Source organism: Poecilia latipinna, unplaced genomic scaffold, assembly GCF_001443285.1.
Source record: "Poecilia latipinna isolate Pla-1442-1.1 unplaced genomic scaffold, P_latipinna-1.0 Scaffold666, whole genome shotgun sequence".
Lineage (NCBI taxonomy): Eukaryota > Metazoa > Chordata > Actinopteri > Cyprinodontiformes > Poeciliidae > Poecilia > Poecilia latipinna.
This window is the reverse complement of record NW_015113282.1, coordinates 36,918-55,039: the sequence shown is the minus strand read 5'-3', so window position 1 is coordinate 55,039 and position 18,122 is coordinate 36,918. Positions and strand designations below refer to the sequence as shown.

The 18,122-nt window shown below is 37.5% G+C and overlaps 3 protein-coding genes and 1 pseudogene across 3 annotated transcripts; all 4 read right to left on the bottom strand.

The window, feature by feature from the left end:
* Positions 1 to 2,504: 2,504 nt before the first annotated feature.
* On the bottom strand, positions 2,505 to 3,705 carry LOC106954622 (P2Y purinoceptor 1-like). The gene has a single exon (XM_015044290.1). It carries the CDS (start codon positions 3,532 to 3,534, stop codon positions 2,647 to 2,649), a length of 888 nt encoding a protein of 295 aa, XP_014899776.1. The 5' UTR covers positions 3,535 to 3,705; the 3' UTR covers positions 2,505 to 2,646.
* Positions 3,706 to 4,724: 1,019 nt separating this feature from the next.
* LOC106954605 (P2Y purinoceptor 1-like) lies at positions 4,725 to 8,299 on the bottom strand. Its single transcript, XM_015044259.1, has 3 exons — positions 6,835 to 8,299; positions 5,651 to 5,729; positions 4,725 to 5,551 (listed from the first exon to the last, which is right to left on the bottom strand). Exon 1 carries the CDS (start codon positions 8,100 to 8,102, stop codon positions 7,143 to 7,145), a length of 960 nt encoding a protein of 319 aa, XP_014899745.1. The 5' UTR covers positions 8,103 to 8,299; the 3' UTR covers positions 4,725 to 5,551; positions 5,651 to 5,729; positions 6,835 to 7,142.
* A 4,193-nt stretch (positions 8,300 to 12,492) lies between these two features.
* LOC106954603 (P2Y purinoceptor 1-like) lies at positions 12,493 to 13,051 on the bottom strand (annotated as a pseudogene).
* Positions 13,052 to 14,655: 1,604 nt separating this feature from the next.
* On the bottom strand, positions 14,656 to 17,002 carry LOC106954599 (P2Y purinoceptor 1-like). Its single transcript, XM_015044256.1, has 2 exons — positions 16,657 to 17,002; positions 14,656 to 16,551 (listed from the first exon to the last, which is right to left on the bottom strand). The coding sequence occupies exon 2, from the start codon at positions 16,019 to 16,021 to the stop codon at positions 14,987 to 14,989; it is 1,035 nt and encodes a 344-aa protein (XP_014899742.1). The 5' UTR covers positions 16,022 to 16,551; positions 16,657 to 17,002; the 3' UTR covers positions 14,656 to 14,986.
* Between the last annotated feature and the right edge of the window lie 1,120 nt (positions 17,003 to 18,122).

The following is an 18,122-nucleotide window of genomic DNA, read 5'->3' as shown; positions in this document are numbered from 1 at the left end:
GCATTCATAATTTTGATTGTGTGAGGACAAGAACAAAAAAATAAATAAATAAATTCAGATGGGTAAAAATAGACTGTATACTGAACTGGATTTCACATCCTCACATATTTATGCATTATTCCAAAAAAAGCAGCAAAATCAATAACACTAGTAGTTTGATTTAGGATTTAATTATGATTTTTTTTTACTATGTGGCAACAATGGTCAATGAGTTAGAAGAATACAAAACATGCAGAACTGAACAACAATTTAATTCATGGAATGGTCAGTTTAACAAAAAACTTCTTGTTGTATGTCATAAAGCACTTTCAGCTTCTTCCTCAGTCTTTGGTACAAACACAAAGCTGGATTTCAGCTTGAAAGAGTGGCTGAAAATCTGTCGACCACTCTGCAGCAGCTGTTTGAACTGATCGACCATTTCCTCATATACATACAGGTAAACCGGCGGGTTAAGAGCACTGTTCAGACTCACAAGACCACGGCTTACATAGCGAGTATTGAAGACTCCAGAGTCCCATTCGGGGCATGTTCCCTCACTAATTAAAACTCTGGAATACAGGCTGAGGTTCTTGAAAACATGGTAGGGTGCATAACAAAATGAGAAGAGAAGAATCAAAAAGCCAGTTCAGCTCTTCACCTCTGAGGCTCCTCTTACAAAATGAAGATGGAGTCGACAAAAACAACTTAACTCCCTCCTTGAACTCAAGTTTAGCAGTAACCACAATTATCTCCTTAATTAAAAATTACCTCAAGACCCTTTCCTGTCAGTTGGATGGCCTGGCATAAGCCCAGAACTAAATTTGACAGAACATCTATGAGTTTACCTGAAGAGGGCTGTGAAAAAGTAATGTCCTTTGGTGTAACATCTGTTCTTTTTCTGGTGTTTTAATATGTCTTACAACAATCTGTTTCCCCATCAATATGCCTCGCATACGTACAGCCATACAGTCGTGCAGCCTGTCAGCCTGTATCCAAAGTGCTCTAACTCCACACATCAGCAACTAGAGCATGGATCTGAAACCTGAGGATCCGGACCCGTAAGTAGCTCTATGGACCTCCTCCAACACCTCCTAATAATTTGACTTAAACAGTTCAAAACCTAAAATATAGATGTAACAAACGCAGTATTTTTTCCTCTTTGTTTTTGTGTGGAAAAGAATCCTGCATCAAATGGTCATTAAAGTTCCAGTAATGTTTTATTGTACCAATTCTCTTTTTGTAAATGTTTTACATTTTTATTTTCTTTTAAGACCCAAACATAGAAATAAAATTGTGTTTTTCTTCAATGACCACAAATTTTCTCTGCATATATTTATTTTAAAAAAAATTTAAGGAAGAAAAATATTTGGGAAAGTGAACACTATAATGTTAGAAAGACTGGGATCAGTGTGAGTGGATGTCTGAGTATCGCCTGGACCTATTTACACTGATGTATTCATGAAAGGAAGTAAGTGTTGTTTAACGTTTTACTGCTATATTCATCATGTGTTGTTTATGAATCTAACCATTAGAGTAGGTGATTATTGTTCTAATGTTACTAATGCCAATGTTTGTTTTTTGGCTGTTTTTTTGGCCGTTGCCTCATGTTGTTATAAATAATTTGCTGTTGCTATGAGTAATGGTTACAGTAAATTGTTAATATGCTGTTGTGGTGCTGACAGTTAAATATGGCAAATGCTGAAAAGTATGTCACCTATTCGTGCTGTGAAGACAATTATTTCACACAAATAATGTTTTTTATTTGTTTATTATTTGTGTATTTCTTTATTTTCTGCTAACAGATCACACACACGCACACACGTATATATACAAATCCTCATGTCAGCCACTTTAACCAGTGTTAAAGGTTAATGTAAGAAGAATATTCTGCAAATGAACTAGGAAAAAATACCTTAAGGAACGAATCAATATGGCAGAAACTATGAAGCATGAATTACTGAAACAGTAAAAGTAATTACTATCTACCTAGGAAGTTACTCAAGTGAAAGTAAAAAAAAACATTTGGTAAAAAGGCCTATTCAAGTACTAAGCAACTGACAAGAACATCTGATTTAATATTTTAAAATGATATCATCAGGCAGACAAAAAGTATTGTGGCAGAAACTATGAAGTAGTTAAATAAAAAAATTAAATAAAAATAAAAAAAAACAACAAAAAAACACTTTTCCAAATAATTTCTTCAATATAACACAGGGTAAAGAATTTCCAGTGACAATGTAGTGTTTACTGTAAAGTTTTCACATTCAAATGTCTCAAAAAAGATTTACTCAAGTAAGACGAGTGATACTTCATAGTAATATTACTCAAGTAAAAGTAAAAAGTATTTTCCCAAAATGTTACCTAAGTAAATGTAACAAAGTAAAAGCTATTAGCTACTACGTACTTCTGCCGAAAACAAAAGGCAAATACTTAAGAATTGTGACAACTCAAACATCCTGGCTTGGCGAAGCCAATTCCAGATAGTGACATCAGAGCAACTGAGCAGGACAACTGATGAGTGTGTTTGTGTGTCTGTATATATATACATAAACTGTTATTCCCGTACAGCAGTGACGGTGAAACTAGTTTGGCTTGATTTCAACAAGAGTCAACATGTAGAAGTGAAACATTGGAAACATGGACGGTTTAACAGAAAACCGCCTGCTGTCATAAAGCACGTTCAACGTCTTGCTCAGTCTGTGGTACAGACACAAAGCTGGATTTCAGTTTGAATGAACGACTGAAAATCTGTCGACATCCCTGCAGCAGCAGCCTAAACTGAACACCCATATCTTCATCTACATGAAGGTAAACCAGCGGGTTAAGAGCACTGTTCAGGCTCACAACACCACGGCTTGCCTGACGGGCAACATAAACCCCAGAATCCCATGCGGCGCATTTGCTCAGATTTTTCAGAACTCTGGAATACAGATTGAGGTTCTTGAAAACATGGTAAGGTGCATAACAAAGAGAGAAGAGAAGAATCAAAAAAACCATCAGCTTAAAAATCTGTTTTGTGACATTTTTTATTGTATCTGAGCGGCAAACAACAACAGTCACATGTCCGTAGCAACCCACAATGATGGCGAAAGGGATGCAGAATCCAAAGAATGTCCAGCTGAGGCTATAGTTCAAGTATGCCGTAACGTTTTTTGAACTAGTCGTATCAAAACATCGTTCGGTCTTATTCCCTGAATGTTTTGGGAACAACATGTCTGGAGAACTTTCAACATTCACCAGAATCCACACCAGGACGGAGATGACCACAGAAAGAGTCGTAGTTAATTTCCCCATTACTTTCATTGGATGGACAACAGCCAAGTACCGGTACACACATATACAGGTGAGGAATCCAATGCTGCCGTATAAGTTCAGGTTGAAGCAGAATCTTGTTACCAAGCAGAATCCTTCTCCAAAGGTCCATTTAGTTTCATTAAGGTAGTAAAAGACGAGAAAGGGGTGAGTCAGCAGATACAACATGTCTGCTAGTCCAAGGTTAAGAACAAAGATGTTAATACTCCGAAGTTTGTTCCAGTTATGCAGCAAAGATATCATTCCCCATACATTCAGGACCAATCCAACAACAAAAACAAAATGTAAAGAGCAGGCAGGACTCTCTGTTCAAATAACCTATCCAGTGTGCAGTTCGTTTTATTCATGTTATCTTCCAGAAACACGTCTTGTCTGCCCTTCTCTGAGGCGCTGCTTGCAAAATGAAAACAGAGTAACAAAAACAACCTGAATAACTTCCTCCTTGAGTTAAAGTTATGCTGCTTGTACAGCTGCCAGTGCAAACAGTTAGCTCAGGTTTTATAGATTTGAAACTCAAAGACAGCAAAACCCGTTTACCGACATTTTATTTAAACAAGACAGGAATCACCATAGTAGAAGTAGCAGATAAACTGAAAGGAATATTCTAAACATAAACCCGTGTGGTTTAAGCTGACATTGAGTTGAAAAGTAGCTGATGGATATAATCTGGAATGTATGGTGAAAATAGCAGATTATTTGAATCCAAGTCTTCTATTGAGTATTTTCAAGGAATGTTGGAAATTGAATAAAATCCATGCCATTTATTTCTGTTTTCCTTATTTGCCATGCTTAGAGAAATGCAAATACCAGTGAATTATTTTTTTACAGACTGCTGTAGTAGCAGATAAAATGCTTGAACTGTATGTGGTCGATAACTTTGATTCCTTGAAAATAAGTCTGGTAAAGTTGGCCTCAGGTCTAAAATCTTAACAGATCATGCTGTTTCCACATAATGACTGGCATAGATAAGAAAAACGGATACAATTCAATGAATGAAATTGTCTAGATCAGAATTTCTGACGTGCAAATCAGAGAAACAGCCATAACCCTTGAATTTAGAAATCTAGTTTAAAAATTCAGGAAGAGTTCAATAATGTGTTTATTTGCACTCATAACATCCTATTTCTGACGCAAACTCAGCTCATCAGCGACAGATATCAGCAATCGACAGTCTACGTTTTCAGTCATGGGAGTCGAATTCTGTCGAATGCGGAATCCTTGGAGGGGGGAAGTGGCGGCGCGGGGGAGCAGGAGGTGTTAACGACTCTACTTGGCATACGAATAGCCCTAGCATATGCAAAGGCACTTCAGCAGACCCACGTGGATTCTCAGTCATTGGATGAAAAACAATGACATCACAGTTCACCACTGACATGTGATTGGTTGATGTGCTGCCCATTGGACAGCACTTATGACTTTATAAATAAACCCTGCCCCAATCATTAATATTTTTAATGTTGTATTTTAAAAAATCTATATAAAAATAAATGCTGTATTGTATAAGCATTTGATATTGCTTATATGCAACATGTTCATATATGAGGAACATAAAAGAGACAAAGAAGTTTTTTTTTTATCTTTATTTCATTTTATTTTTTACTGTTTGCACACAAAATAAGATATAAATGCTTGTCCATTTCTGGACCATCTGGCAGTGTTTTTTTTGTCCAAACATTATGCTGCGTTCAGGACAGGCCCAACATCTCTCCTGCAGCATAGACCTGACGTCTCTTTCTGTAATGTAATCCTGATGTCACTGAGCTCCTGGTTGGAGGAACTTGGGGTCCATCCTGACACCGCCTCATAGCTGCCATCCTCCCAGAATGCCACCTCCTCTGCTGCCAGTACTCTCTGCCTTCCTCCATCAGCTGTTAATACAGAACAGACAATCATTATGAGCTACAGGCATCTTTTAGTCATTATGAAACTACAGTGAAATTGTTTGGCAACTTTCAGCTTAGTATGCACACATGAGACATAAAAACAAAAACAAAAAAAAACACAATACATTCTTACAAAAAAATAAAAACTAATGAAAAAGAGAAAACACTTGGAAGAAAAAATAATTAAAAGCAGTTGGTAATAAATAGCAAAACATAGTTCAACAAACTCTGAGGCAGATAATTTGCTTTGATGGATTTTAATAAATCACAGTGCTTTAATCACTCAAGGAATTGTGACATCTCTAGATTAGTAATAAATCTTACCTGCATCTTTATTTAGCTACATCCAGATGACTGGCAGTAGGTCCTGGATGCAGCTGGAAAACATTTTTGTGCATTGTCAATACATAGCATAATTACATTTTGCACATAAATATTGAAGCATAAAACAACATTCTAAAATAGTAGATACTCACACACAGTTGCATCTCTGTCCTCGTCACGGATATCAGGACGTTCCTGAAGAGTCTGATTGACACAAATGTGACTCCCATTCTGTGGAGTCTGTGGAAATAAATGTAAAATAAAAAAAAAAAAAAGATTGTAGCAAATCTATCGCTTTCTCAATGAACCACTCTGGAACATGTTTTTTATCATTTTTGATTAAGTTGTGCAATTCCTCCCATCACAAGATAAATCTTCAGATAAGAGGAATGTCAAAGTAAGATCACGTTTCACAAAAGTCTACTGTATGCAATCATGCATATTCTTTTATATCATCAATTCAACCAAAACTAAGTTTTTCAGTGCTCCTAACACACATGTAATATATATTTTAATGGATAAGATAGATTGTTTTAATATTCTTTCTCCAAACATACGTCTTTATGGTGAACAAGGGTTCTTTATGGTAACAAGGGTTAGCTATAAAATAAATAAAAGTCAAAAGGCAGTGCTCAACAGTTGATTTGCATTTGCATGGCACTCAGCAACTTCATTTAAATACGAAAACCTCTGCTAGGCACAAGGGGAAAGGGGTGATGGAGGAACACGGACAAACTGCATTTTTGGCAGTGCTCAACTCTGACAAAAACCTCTTGCCGAAAGCCTCTCCATGCGCACGGCAGAACAAGGTGTCAATAGCTGCCGAAAATCCCATTTTTCGTCCTGTGAAATGAATCCACTTTAAACAAGACAAATTCAATACTAGCAGTGTGTTTGTTACAACATCCTTATTATATTTTAAAAATTAACTTTTTTCTCCACTTTGAAGTTGCACTCATGATAAAACTGTCCTATTTTGGCCATATGTAGACCATCTGTAAAATAGAAAGTTGTGCTGCAAATGCTTTATCCACCTGTTGCTACAAATAATGTATACCAAAAGGTAAATAGTAGGCAGTAGTTTTTTCAGATAATTCATCATTTAATGCACTGCTGGTTTTATTAATTTTGATTCCTAGAAACAAGTCGGTTCAACCCCCGTCCCGTGAGGTGAAACTCACTTGCAAGGGAGAATAGTTTCGCTTAAGTTCTTATTTAATTATTAATTTTCTAGAATCTCTGAAAGTAAACAAGTTAACCAATTAACCAAATAAAAGCAAATAGAACAGACCACAAATTTCAATCATGACATGGTCAATTTAAAAAGAAATATTACCATAAAGCACTTTCTGTCATGATGTGGTTTGTTGAGGTGAGGACGCGGATGCAGGCAGACCCAGGATGTATGTGAAAATGATGAATTTAATGATGATTTCCAGGGAACAGCACGGAGAAACAGGCGACATACGACAAGGATCCAACGAGAGACGAGGACAACAGGTGGGTTTAAATACACACGGGGTAATCAAGGGGATGAGACACACCTGGGAAACAATCAACGGGAGGACAGGACAGAGACTACAGGAAAACGGGACTGAAAAAATAAACACAGAAACACGAATCATGACACTTTCAGCTTCTTCCTCACACTGGCTCAGAGCTGGATTTCAGCTTGAAACAACTGAACATCGGTTGACATCCCTGCAGCAGCTGCCTGAACTGAGTATCCATGTCCTCAGAAACACACAGGTAAACCAGCGGGTTAACAGCACTATTCAGGCTCACAAGACCAAAACTTACAATACGTGCATTATATACTCCATTAATCCACGTACGACATTCCTTCTGCTTAATCAAAACTCTGGAATACAGACTGAGGTTCTTGAAAACATGGAAGGGTGCATAAGAAAAAGTAAATAAAAGAATCAAAAAAACCAACAGCTTTAAGATTTGTTGTTTCTGGTTCTTCTTCATCATATCTGAGCAGGAGATCACAACAATCACATGTCCATAGCAGCCCACAATGACGATAAAAGGGATGCAGAATCCAATGAACGTCCAGCAGAGGCTGTAGGTCAGGTATTTCTCAACATTGTCTGAATCAGTTGTATCATAACACGCTGAAGAGTTCTCTGAATATTTGGGGAATGACAAGTCTGGAAAACTTATGACACTCGCCAGAATCCACATCACAACTGAGATGACCACAGAGTGAGTTGTAGCTAATCTCCCCATCGTTCTCATTGGATGAACAACAGCCAGGTACCGGTACACACTGATACAGGTGAGAAATCCAATGCTGCCGTATAAATTCAGGTAGAAGCAGAATCTTGCTACCAAGCAGAATCCTTTTCCAAAGATCCAGTCATTCTTATTAATGTAGTACACAAGAAATGGGTGAGTCAGCAGATACAACATGTCTGCTACTTCAAGGTTAAGAACAAGGATGGTAATAATCCTAAGTTTCTTCCAGTTGTGTACCAAACACTTCATTCCACATAAATTCAGTAGCAATCCAACAACAAAAACCAAGATGTAAAGAGTAGTCAGAAGTGTATTCATAAATTCCTCCTTCTTCGGTTCAGTACAGTTGGTTGTATTCATTGTGGCTTCCAGAAACAAGTCCCGTCTGTCCTTCTCTTCTGAGGCTCTGCTCACAACAGGAGGATAGAAAGTAAGCAAAGCACCTAGAAAGCTCCCTTCTTGAACATCAGTGGAGCCGCAGACAAGCCCAACAATGTTTCGGATAAAAGCAACATAACAGCACAGAAAATACCTGAACTCTAAGAGGGCGTTAACTTTGAATCAGAGAAGACGAGTGGTTTCACGACTAATGTTGGCTTCCAGCCCAACATTTTAACAGATAATGCTGCTTCGACATAACAGCTGGTACATAAAAGAAAGACAAACACAAATCAATGAATAAGTCATTTTCAGATGTCGTGAAAATAATCTGAATTTTTGACACCAACTTCCCCTGCATTAAAAATTCCAGCTTAAAAATTCAATCCAAGTGAAAAGTTTAATAATGTGTTTCAGTGTCACACAATGTACATTAAAACCTCTTTTAGCAAAACCGTATTGAGTGATGGAATAAGTAAAGGACACATAAATCTATTGTTAACGGCTCATACTGCTAAAAGTAATTAGTCTGGTTACTGAGCATGACGAGCAAATTCCACTCATTTTCTAGTAGGCAATGTGATATTTCAGAGATCTGACCTACAATAGAAATATACTAAGCTAACAAGAAATTTGTTAATTTTCCTTTCGATGTCTTTCTTCTTGCCTCTCTTCCATAAAGACACATTTGTGCAGTGAATGACTAATAGTTGTCCTGTGGATCTCTGTATTTCGTCCAGGGCCTCTTGGCTCCATCTCTGATCAGTGCTCTCCTTGTTCGGCCTGTAAGTTTAGGTGGACAGGCTAGTCTTGGTAGGTTTACACTTGTATCGTACTCTTTCATCAGAGCATGGGAAATCTTTTTATAGCCTAAGCCTGTTTTAAACTTCTCCTCAACTTTATCTCTGACCCATCTGGTGGGTTCCTTGGGCTTCATCATGCCGTTTTCTCCCCAATATTCTCTTCACTAACCTCTGAGGTCGTCACAGAGCAAGTAGCTGTATTTGTACTGAGATTAGACTACACACAGGTGGACTCTCTTTAGCCATTAGCAGCCATCAGGGCACTTCTGAAGGCAATTATTTGCACTCAGAGAAAAGTGGGCTGACTATATCTGAACATTGCACTTTTCAGTTTTTTATTTGTAAAATGTTTTGCTGCACATTGTATACTAAATTGTGTTGGTTTTTGTTGTAATATAACAAAATATGGAAAAGTTCGAGGGGTGTGAACATTTTTGCAAGTCACTGTGCAGTGGAACAGATAAAGTTCCACTGTAGTTTGACAGCTAAAGTTGGCTTCCAGCCCAACATCTTAACAGATCCTGCTGCTTCCACAGAACAGCTAGAACACAGAAGAAAGACAAACAGACAAAACAGACAGACAATCTTTTTCAAATGTCTTGGGGGGGAAAAATCTGTATTTCTGAAATCTATGTCAGAGAAACAGCAAAACCTCCTGAATTTAAAATTTCAGCTGAAAAATTCAAGTATAAGTGAAGAGTTCAATAATGTGTTTGTGTTAACTCATGACACCTTATTTCTTATTAAATCAGTGTCACACAATGTACTGTAAAAAAAATCTGTTTTAGAGTACTGCAAATCCTATTGGTTTTCTAGTAAGCAGTTGATTTCAGAGATTGTATCAACAGTAGAAGTTGATTTTTTTTTGTGGAATCCTGACTTGGAAAGTCAAACCCCCAAACTTGAAAATACAATAGGCATGTTGCATGAAAAAGGCAACTGCAATAGACAACTGTTAATTTCCACTCATGCAGATTCATATTTCATTCTTGTACTGCAACATAATGATAACAATTTCAAAATATTTTTTCTATGAACAGTTTCTAAAAATCAACAAAATGTTGTAAAACCCAGTCCAAATTGTTACAATCCACCTAAAGCTACTTTTTCCAGCTCAAGGTGTGTTCAAAAGCCGCTCAATCTGGCATTACTGGGAGGCATTACTGCCCAGCCCCGCCTTTCAGTGGAAACCTGCAGCGTCACCAACAAAGAAAAAAACCACAGAGACAAAAACAACTCAGTTCCCTGACAAGGAGCTACTTCCAAAAACAAAAGTGGAATAAATATTGGGGAATAGTCTGCCAACTAAGCATGATATGCAAGAAAATTCTTGCCCCTACATGTAAAAAGGAAAACGTGTTTATCTATTTGAGGAGGAAAAAACAGTTGCATTACAACAACACGATGGTGGGGAAGCAGGAGTTGGCAGCATGTTTGGACAACCTGTTCATAGAAACTATCAGTACCAGTAATTATTTCTCATTTCAGGAAATCTTGAATGAGAACTTCTAGCAATCAATTTGTGAACTTCACCATGAATAAACTTCAATTTTTCAGCAGGACAATAATCCATTACTGTCATAGCAACCCAACCCAACTTTTAATATCAAAAAGTAATAAGAAATTGTCCTTGTCAAATTCTGAGCTAAGATCTTGCTTAACCTCATTCAATGATGCCACATTATAACATATTTTAAAAAGAATGGGCCAAAAACTCTAGACCCTGATTAAAAGGTCAGATTAATAATCCAGCATAGATAGAAGTAACTGCCACATAGGAAATGAAGACAAATCAGTTTTGGGGGGTTTGGAAGGAAAGAACCTTTTCACACAGGATAATGTTTCTTTCTATTTTAATACAAGATCATTTGAAACCTGTATTTTGTTTTTACTCAGGACTTTGTCTTTTATTACATTTTATTATTACGTGTTAGATGATCACAATTTGAAAAAAAAAATGAAAAAAAAAACAATAAAAATATGCAAGACGATTAAAAAGATTCAAAAACTGTATTTATCATTTTGACCATATGAAGATAGGGTCATATATCACAAGAAAAAAAATTATTAAAATTGGTTAAAATAAAATTCACAATTCTAAAATTGTTACAGGAGTACAGCAGTGACAACGAAATTTGTTTGCTTAACTTCTTATTTAATTACTAATTTCTAGCATGTGGCAGGAAGTGTTGGGATCTGGAGCTGTTTCATCCACCAGAGGGCGCCGGAGGCTTTGTTCCACCTGAGGACGTCTGCAGACCTACTAACTGTTCTGCCATCAGGAGCTGTATAACTAGAGGAGGCTGCCGACACTTCCCTGCCAGATTGTTAGCCAGTTATGGTACAGGCTTACCTCAGGTCAATTCTTTCTGGTCTCTTCCAGAATTCTGACCCTCTTGTGTCTCTGACTGTTTACAGCTGGTTGTCCTGTGAAGTGCTGGAGAAAGCAGATACTGCCAAAGATCGTCTGGACCTACAGATCGGCAGTCTCCCTCCGAGCAGAAACAGTTCAAGCTCCCAGACTTACCTGTCCGTCCTTCAACGCCGCCGCAGCCCGCAATCCTACCTCAATCGGACTCCGGATTCCACTGGATTTCCCCCCAGTCCTTTTTCCTCCCGATTGGAGGTAAGATCGCCACCAGCACCATCTCCAATTTCCCACGACCTCAAACTTACCGTCTGTTTTCTCTCATAGTTGACCTGAGTTCCAGTCCAAACGGACCCGGATTGTTTTCCTGTGTTTATTTGCCATTTTTGTTGTAATAAATCACTTAAATCATTCTCGGTCTCTGGAGTTGATCTGCATGTGGGTTAGAAAGTTAGACCCCAACATGACAGGAAGAGTCAAATTAGACAAATACAAAGGATACTGAACTGAACAAAAATTTCACTCATGTTATGGTCAATTAAAAAAAAAAATGTCATAAAGCACTTTCAGCTTCTTCCTCAGTGTGTGGTACTGGCTGAGAGCTGGATTTCAGCTTGAAACAACTGAACATCTGTCCACATCGCTGCAGCAGCTGCCTGAACTGAGCACTCATGTCCTCATTAACACACATGTAAACCAGCGGGTTAAGAGCACTGTTCAGGCCCACAAGACCACGACTTACAACATGTGCAAGAAAGACTCCATGATACCATTGGGGGCAGTTTCCCTCATAATAGAGATTTGGCATGCAGACTGAGGTTCTTTAAAACATGGTAGGGTGTGTAACAAAGCGAGAAGAATCAAAATAAGCAGGAGTTTTAAGATTTGTCCTTTCATGTCCTTTTTCATCATATTTGAGCAGCAAATAAGAGTCACATGTCCATAGCAGCCTGCAATGGACATGCAGGCTGCTGTCCATTGCAGGCAGCCTGCAATGATCACATTTGGTGTATTTGTTGCTTGGGGATGCATTTGTTGCTTGGGGATGCATCCAAAAATATGAAAAAATAAATCATACAATAGCTCGATGGGTACATTTAGACTCTGTCAATATTTCATACAAATGTGGTTGTTTTGAATGTGTGAAAACTAGACGGATGCATAGCACCTAAAGGATGATCCCCATTGTCATCCAAAGATTGTCCAGTTGAGGCTGTAGATTCAGTATTCTGCAATTTTCCCGTGAAGCGTTGCAGCAAAACATAGTTTTCTGGCGCCATTAATTTGAAGTTTGGGGTAGATTGCATCTGGAAGACTTCCAACACACGCCAGAATCCACACCACAACAGAGATGACCACAGAGTGAGTAGCAGTTAATTTCCCCATTACTTTCATTGGATGGACAATGGACAGGTACCGGTACACACTGATACATGTGAGGAATCCGATGCTGCTGTATAAATTCAGTTTAAAGCAGAACCTTGTTACCTGACAGAAAGACTCTCCAAGTTTCCACCTGTATCCTTCAAGGTAGTAATGGATTAGTAAGGGTTGAGAGAGAGAATATACAACAGGTTCACTAGTCCAAGGTTAATAACAAAGACTTTAATAATCTGATGTTTTTTCCAGTTACGCACCAAACACCTTGCTCCCAATGCATTGATGACCAGAACAACAACAAATATCAAGATGGACAAAGCAGGCAGGACTTTATCGTTATTGGGAAATTCATCTTCCAGGGTACAGTTGGTTACAGTCATGTTGTCTTTCAGAAACAAGTCCTGTCTGCACTTCTCTTCTGAGACTCACTCACAAAATGTAGATAGAAAGTAAGAAAACAACCTAAATAGCTTTGTCCTTGACCATCAGTTAAGCCACAGACAAGCCCAACATCCTGTGTGTTAAAGCTTAATAGCACATCAAACCTAACCTATATGTGGATGTTAACTTTCCGAGAAGTCTGGTTTCACAACTAAAGTTGGCTACCAGCTCAACATTTTAACATATCATGCTGATTCCAGATAAAAGCTAGCACATTTTTTTAATCTCTTTATCTTTACTTTAATTTCTTTTTATTTCTCTTTCTCACTGTTTCTTTTTCTTAAAATCTCTCTCTTATTGTTTATTCAATGTCACATGCTGTTTTTATTTTAATTATGTATAGCACTTTGAAATGCATTGCTGCTGAAATGTGCTATACAAATAAAATTTGATTGATTGATGAAATTCCAGTTTAAAAGACACAATTCAATGAAATTATTTTCAAATGTCTTAAAAAACAGAATTTCTGACCTACTTCACCTGCATTAAAAATTCCAGCTTAAAAATCCAAGTATAAGTGAAGAGTTCAATAATGTGTTTGTGTGCACTCAAGTCACACCATTTCTTATTAAATCAGTGTCGCATAATATACTTTAAAACCTATTTTAGCAAAAGCTTATTTAGTGTTGGAATACATAAAAGACAGAAATTTATTTTTAACAGCTCAGTCTGCTAAAAGTAATTAGTCTGGTTACTGAGCATGACGAGCAAATTCCACTGGTTTTCTAGTAAGCAGTGTGACATTTCAGAAATCTGACCTACAACATAAATATGATAAACAAGAAATTAGATGATTTTCAGTCTGATGTCTTTCTTCTTGCCTCTCTTACATAATAACCATGTTTGTGCAAAGCATGACTAATAGTTACAAGCAGGGTGACCTGATATTGGCTGGAAAGCGCAACATCTCCCCTTTCAGAGACTGTTGGAAATTTTCAGATAGCGCAAAGTTAAATATTATAAATATTACAATCAAACTAAAGACAAGTGATCATATGAATCACTCTGACTGAGAATAACAAAACTGTTTATGGAAACTATAAGTACCAGTAACTAATGGTAATTTAAGGACATCTTGAAGGAGAATGTCCAGCAATCAGTTTGTGATCTTAAACATAAATACACTTCAATTATGCAGCAGGGCAATAATGCAAGTTCACAAAGTAGGATTTTTTTACTGTCATAGCAAACCAACTTTTAAAGTCTAAATATTAAATCTAAAAAATAATTTAGAGTGGTATTGTCAAATTCTGAGCTAAAATCTTGCTAAACTCCATCCAATGCAACCACATCATAACAAATGTATAGAGAAGAATGGGCCAAAAACTTTATACCACGATTAAAAGGCCAGATTAAAAATCCAGCACCGTAGATAGGACTAGCTGCCACCCAGGAAATGAAAACAATCCAGTTTATTTTGGGTTTGGAAGGAAAATTACTTTTTCACAAAGGATGATGTTTCTTTCTATTTTAATACAAAAATCATTTGAAACCTGCATGTTGTTTTTACTCAGGATTTTATTATTATGTGTATCACAATTTGAAATAAAGAAAAAACAGAAAAAATCTGCAAGAAAAAAGATTTAAAAAAAACTGTATTTATATGTTTGACATGTGCAGTTAGGGTCTAAAATCATTTTTACAAAATCATTAAAATTGGTTAAAATAAAATTCACAATTCTTATAATATTATTCCAGTACAGCAGTGACAATGACACTTAAATTAAACATCGCTTAATTTTTTTATTTAATTATTAATCTTATGGCATCTGACAAAGATTAAACAAGATAGACAAATACAAAGCATAGAGAACTGTACAAAAATGTCACTCATGACATGGTCAGTTTTACAAAAAAGAAAGAAAAAAAACATGTCACAAAGCAGGTTCAGCCTCTTTCTCAGCCTGTGGTACTGGTTCAGAGCTGGACTTCAGCTTGAAACAGCGACTGAACATTTCTCGATATTCCTGCAGTTGCTGCCTGAACTGAGCACCCACGTCCTCAGAAACACACATGTTAACCAGCGGGTTAAGAGCACTGTTCAGGCTCACAAGACCGCGACTTACATAACGTGCTATAGAGACATTATCATACCAATCGGGGCACTCTCCACTGCAACAACGAACTTTGGCATACACACTGAGGTTCTTCAAAACGTGGTAGGGTGTGTAACAAAGCGAAAAGAGAACAATCAAAACAACCAACAGTTTTAAGAGTTGTTGTTTCATTTCCTTCGTCATCGTATTTGAGCGGCAAATAACAAGAGTCACATGACCATAGCAGCCCGCAATGATGATGAAAGGGATGCAGAATCCAAAGACTGTCCAGGTGAGGTTGTAGTAAAAGTATTCCTCAATGTGATCTTTATCAGTGGCAGGAAGACATTCCTTGGATTCAGTGGTGTTCCCTGATTGTTTGGGGTAGATCACGTCTGGAAGACTTCCAACACTCGCCAGAATCCACACCAGGACTGAGATGACCACAGAGTGAGTCGTAGTTATTTTCCCCATCACTTTCATTGGATGGACGATGGACAGGTACCGATACACACTGATACATGCGAGGAATCCAATGCTGCCATATAAATTCAGTTTAAAGCAGAATCTTGTTACCTTGCAGAAAAATTGTCCAAAGTCCCACTTGTTCCCTTTAAGGTAGAGATCGATTATAAAGGGGTGAGTGAGAATATACAACAGGTTTGCTAGTCCAAGGTTAATAATAAAGATGTTAATAATCCGATGTTTCTTCCAGTTACGCACCAAACACCTCGTCCCACATGCATTAATGACTACCACAACAACAAATACCAAGATGTAAAAAGTAGGCAGGAGCACTGCATCTTTAGAAAGGTTAGCTTCCTTTGTGCAGTTGGCTGCAGTCATTTTGTCTTCCAGTAACAAGTCCCGCATGTCCTTCTCTGAGGCTCTGCTCACAAAATGAAGATAGAAAGTAAGAAAACAACCTAAACCGCTTAGTTTTTAAACTTTAGTTAAGCCACAGACAAACCCAACATCCTGTGTGTTACAGCTTAATAGCATATCAAACCTAACCCGTATGTGGGTGTTAACTTTCCGAGAAGTCTGGTTTCACAACTAAAATTGGCTTCCAGCCTAACACTTTAACAGATCATGCTGCTGCCCCATAACGCCTGGTATAAAGACAAACAAACACAAATCAAGTCGTTTTCAGAAGTCTTGAAAAATCTGAATTTCTGAGGTATAATTCAAAGAAACAACTTCTCCTGAATTAAAAATCCCATCTTCAAAATCCAAGTACAAGAGAAGAGTTCAATAATGTGTTTGTGTGCACTCATGACACACTAATTCTTATTAAATCAATCTCACATTAAAACCTATTTTAGCAAAAGCTTATTTAGTGTTGGAATACATAAAAGACAGAAATCTATTTTTAACAGCTCATTCTGCTAAAAGTAATTAGTCTAGTTACTGAGCATGACGAGCAAATTCCACTGATTTTCTAGTAAGCAGTGTGACATTTCAGATATCTGACCTACAACATAAATATAATAAACAAGAAATTAAACGACTTTCAGTCTGATGTCTTTCTTCTTGCCTCTCTTCCATAATGACCATGTTTGTGCAGAGCATGACGTCTCTTGAGTATCTTGGAATTGAGGTAAAAGGCCACAAACGAACTTTGACACCAACTTTATACAAAACTCCAACATATGTGGAAAATTTCTTTACGGACTTGAATGAACTTCTATCTCTCATATGCATTGATTATGATTGTTTAATAATTGTCGGTGATTTCAACATTCATGTTGACAACCCCCAAGGCTTAGGGGCAAAAAAGCTCTGTAATATATTAGAGAGTTTTGGTTTAACACAAAATGTCAAACAAGCAACACACACTCATGGACACACACTGGACCTGGTTATCTGTAAGGGTGTGAATATTTCCAATGTTTCAGAAACAGATGTCGGCCTGTCGGATCACTTTGCTGTTATCTTTGACAGTTCTTTATCCGTTAACCCACTTGGACAAAAAGCTACTAACACAAAACGTACTTTCACAGAAAACACAGCAGAAACATTTAATCAAATCTACTCTTCTTCCTCACCCTTAAGCTATAATGACGTAGATAAGTTGGTAGATGATTTTCAGAACAAACTTTGAGACATCATTGATTACATTGCCCCCATTAAAGTGAAGGTTGTGTCTGGTAGGAAGAAATCTCCATGGAGAAATGCACAAACAGCTCAATCTGCAAGACAACTCTACGGTAGGGCCGAACGGAAATGGCGTAAAACTCAACTGCACGTTTATTATGACGTCTATAAAGAAAGACTACATAACTATCACACAACACTAAAACATGCAAGAGAGGCTTTCTTTGCAGATGTCATAAACAAAAACATTAACAATACTCGAGCTCTATTTGCTACTGTTGACAGGCTTAAAAATCCTCCTGTGATGCTGCCACCTGAACTTCAATCTAATGCTGCCTGCAACAAGTACTCCAGTTTCTTTTCAGAGAAAATTCAAAAGATCAGAGGATTAATCTGCACATTCACTCCAAAGCTAGTACCAATGCTATGCCCAAACAAAACAAAGGCAGGAAAAATTACCCAATTTCAACTACTTCATTATAAAACCCTAGAAGAAATTATAAGTCAATTAAGCTCCAGTTCCTGCTGTCTGGATGTCCTACCCACACATTTCTTTAAGAAAGTTTTGCCTGTTGTTGCTAAATATCTGATCCAAATAGTAAACTCATGGCTGTCTTCAGGTGAACCCATCCAATCACTGAATAGATGCTTAGAACAGATCAATGTGAGGATGTGCCACAACTTTCTCCAGCTGAACAGAAACAAAACTGAAATTATCTTTGGACCTAAAGAGGAGCGAACTAGAATCAATGCACAGCTTCAGTTATTACAACTGAAAACCAGCAATCAGGCCCGAACCCTGGGAGTAGTGATGGACTCTGACCTGAACCTTCAGAGCCACATTAAGATAGTCACAAAGTCGGCCTTCTATCACCTG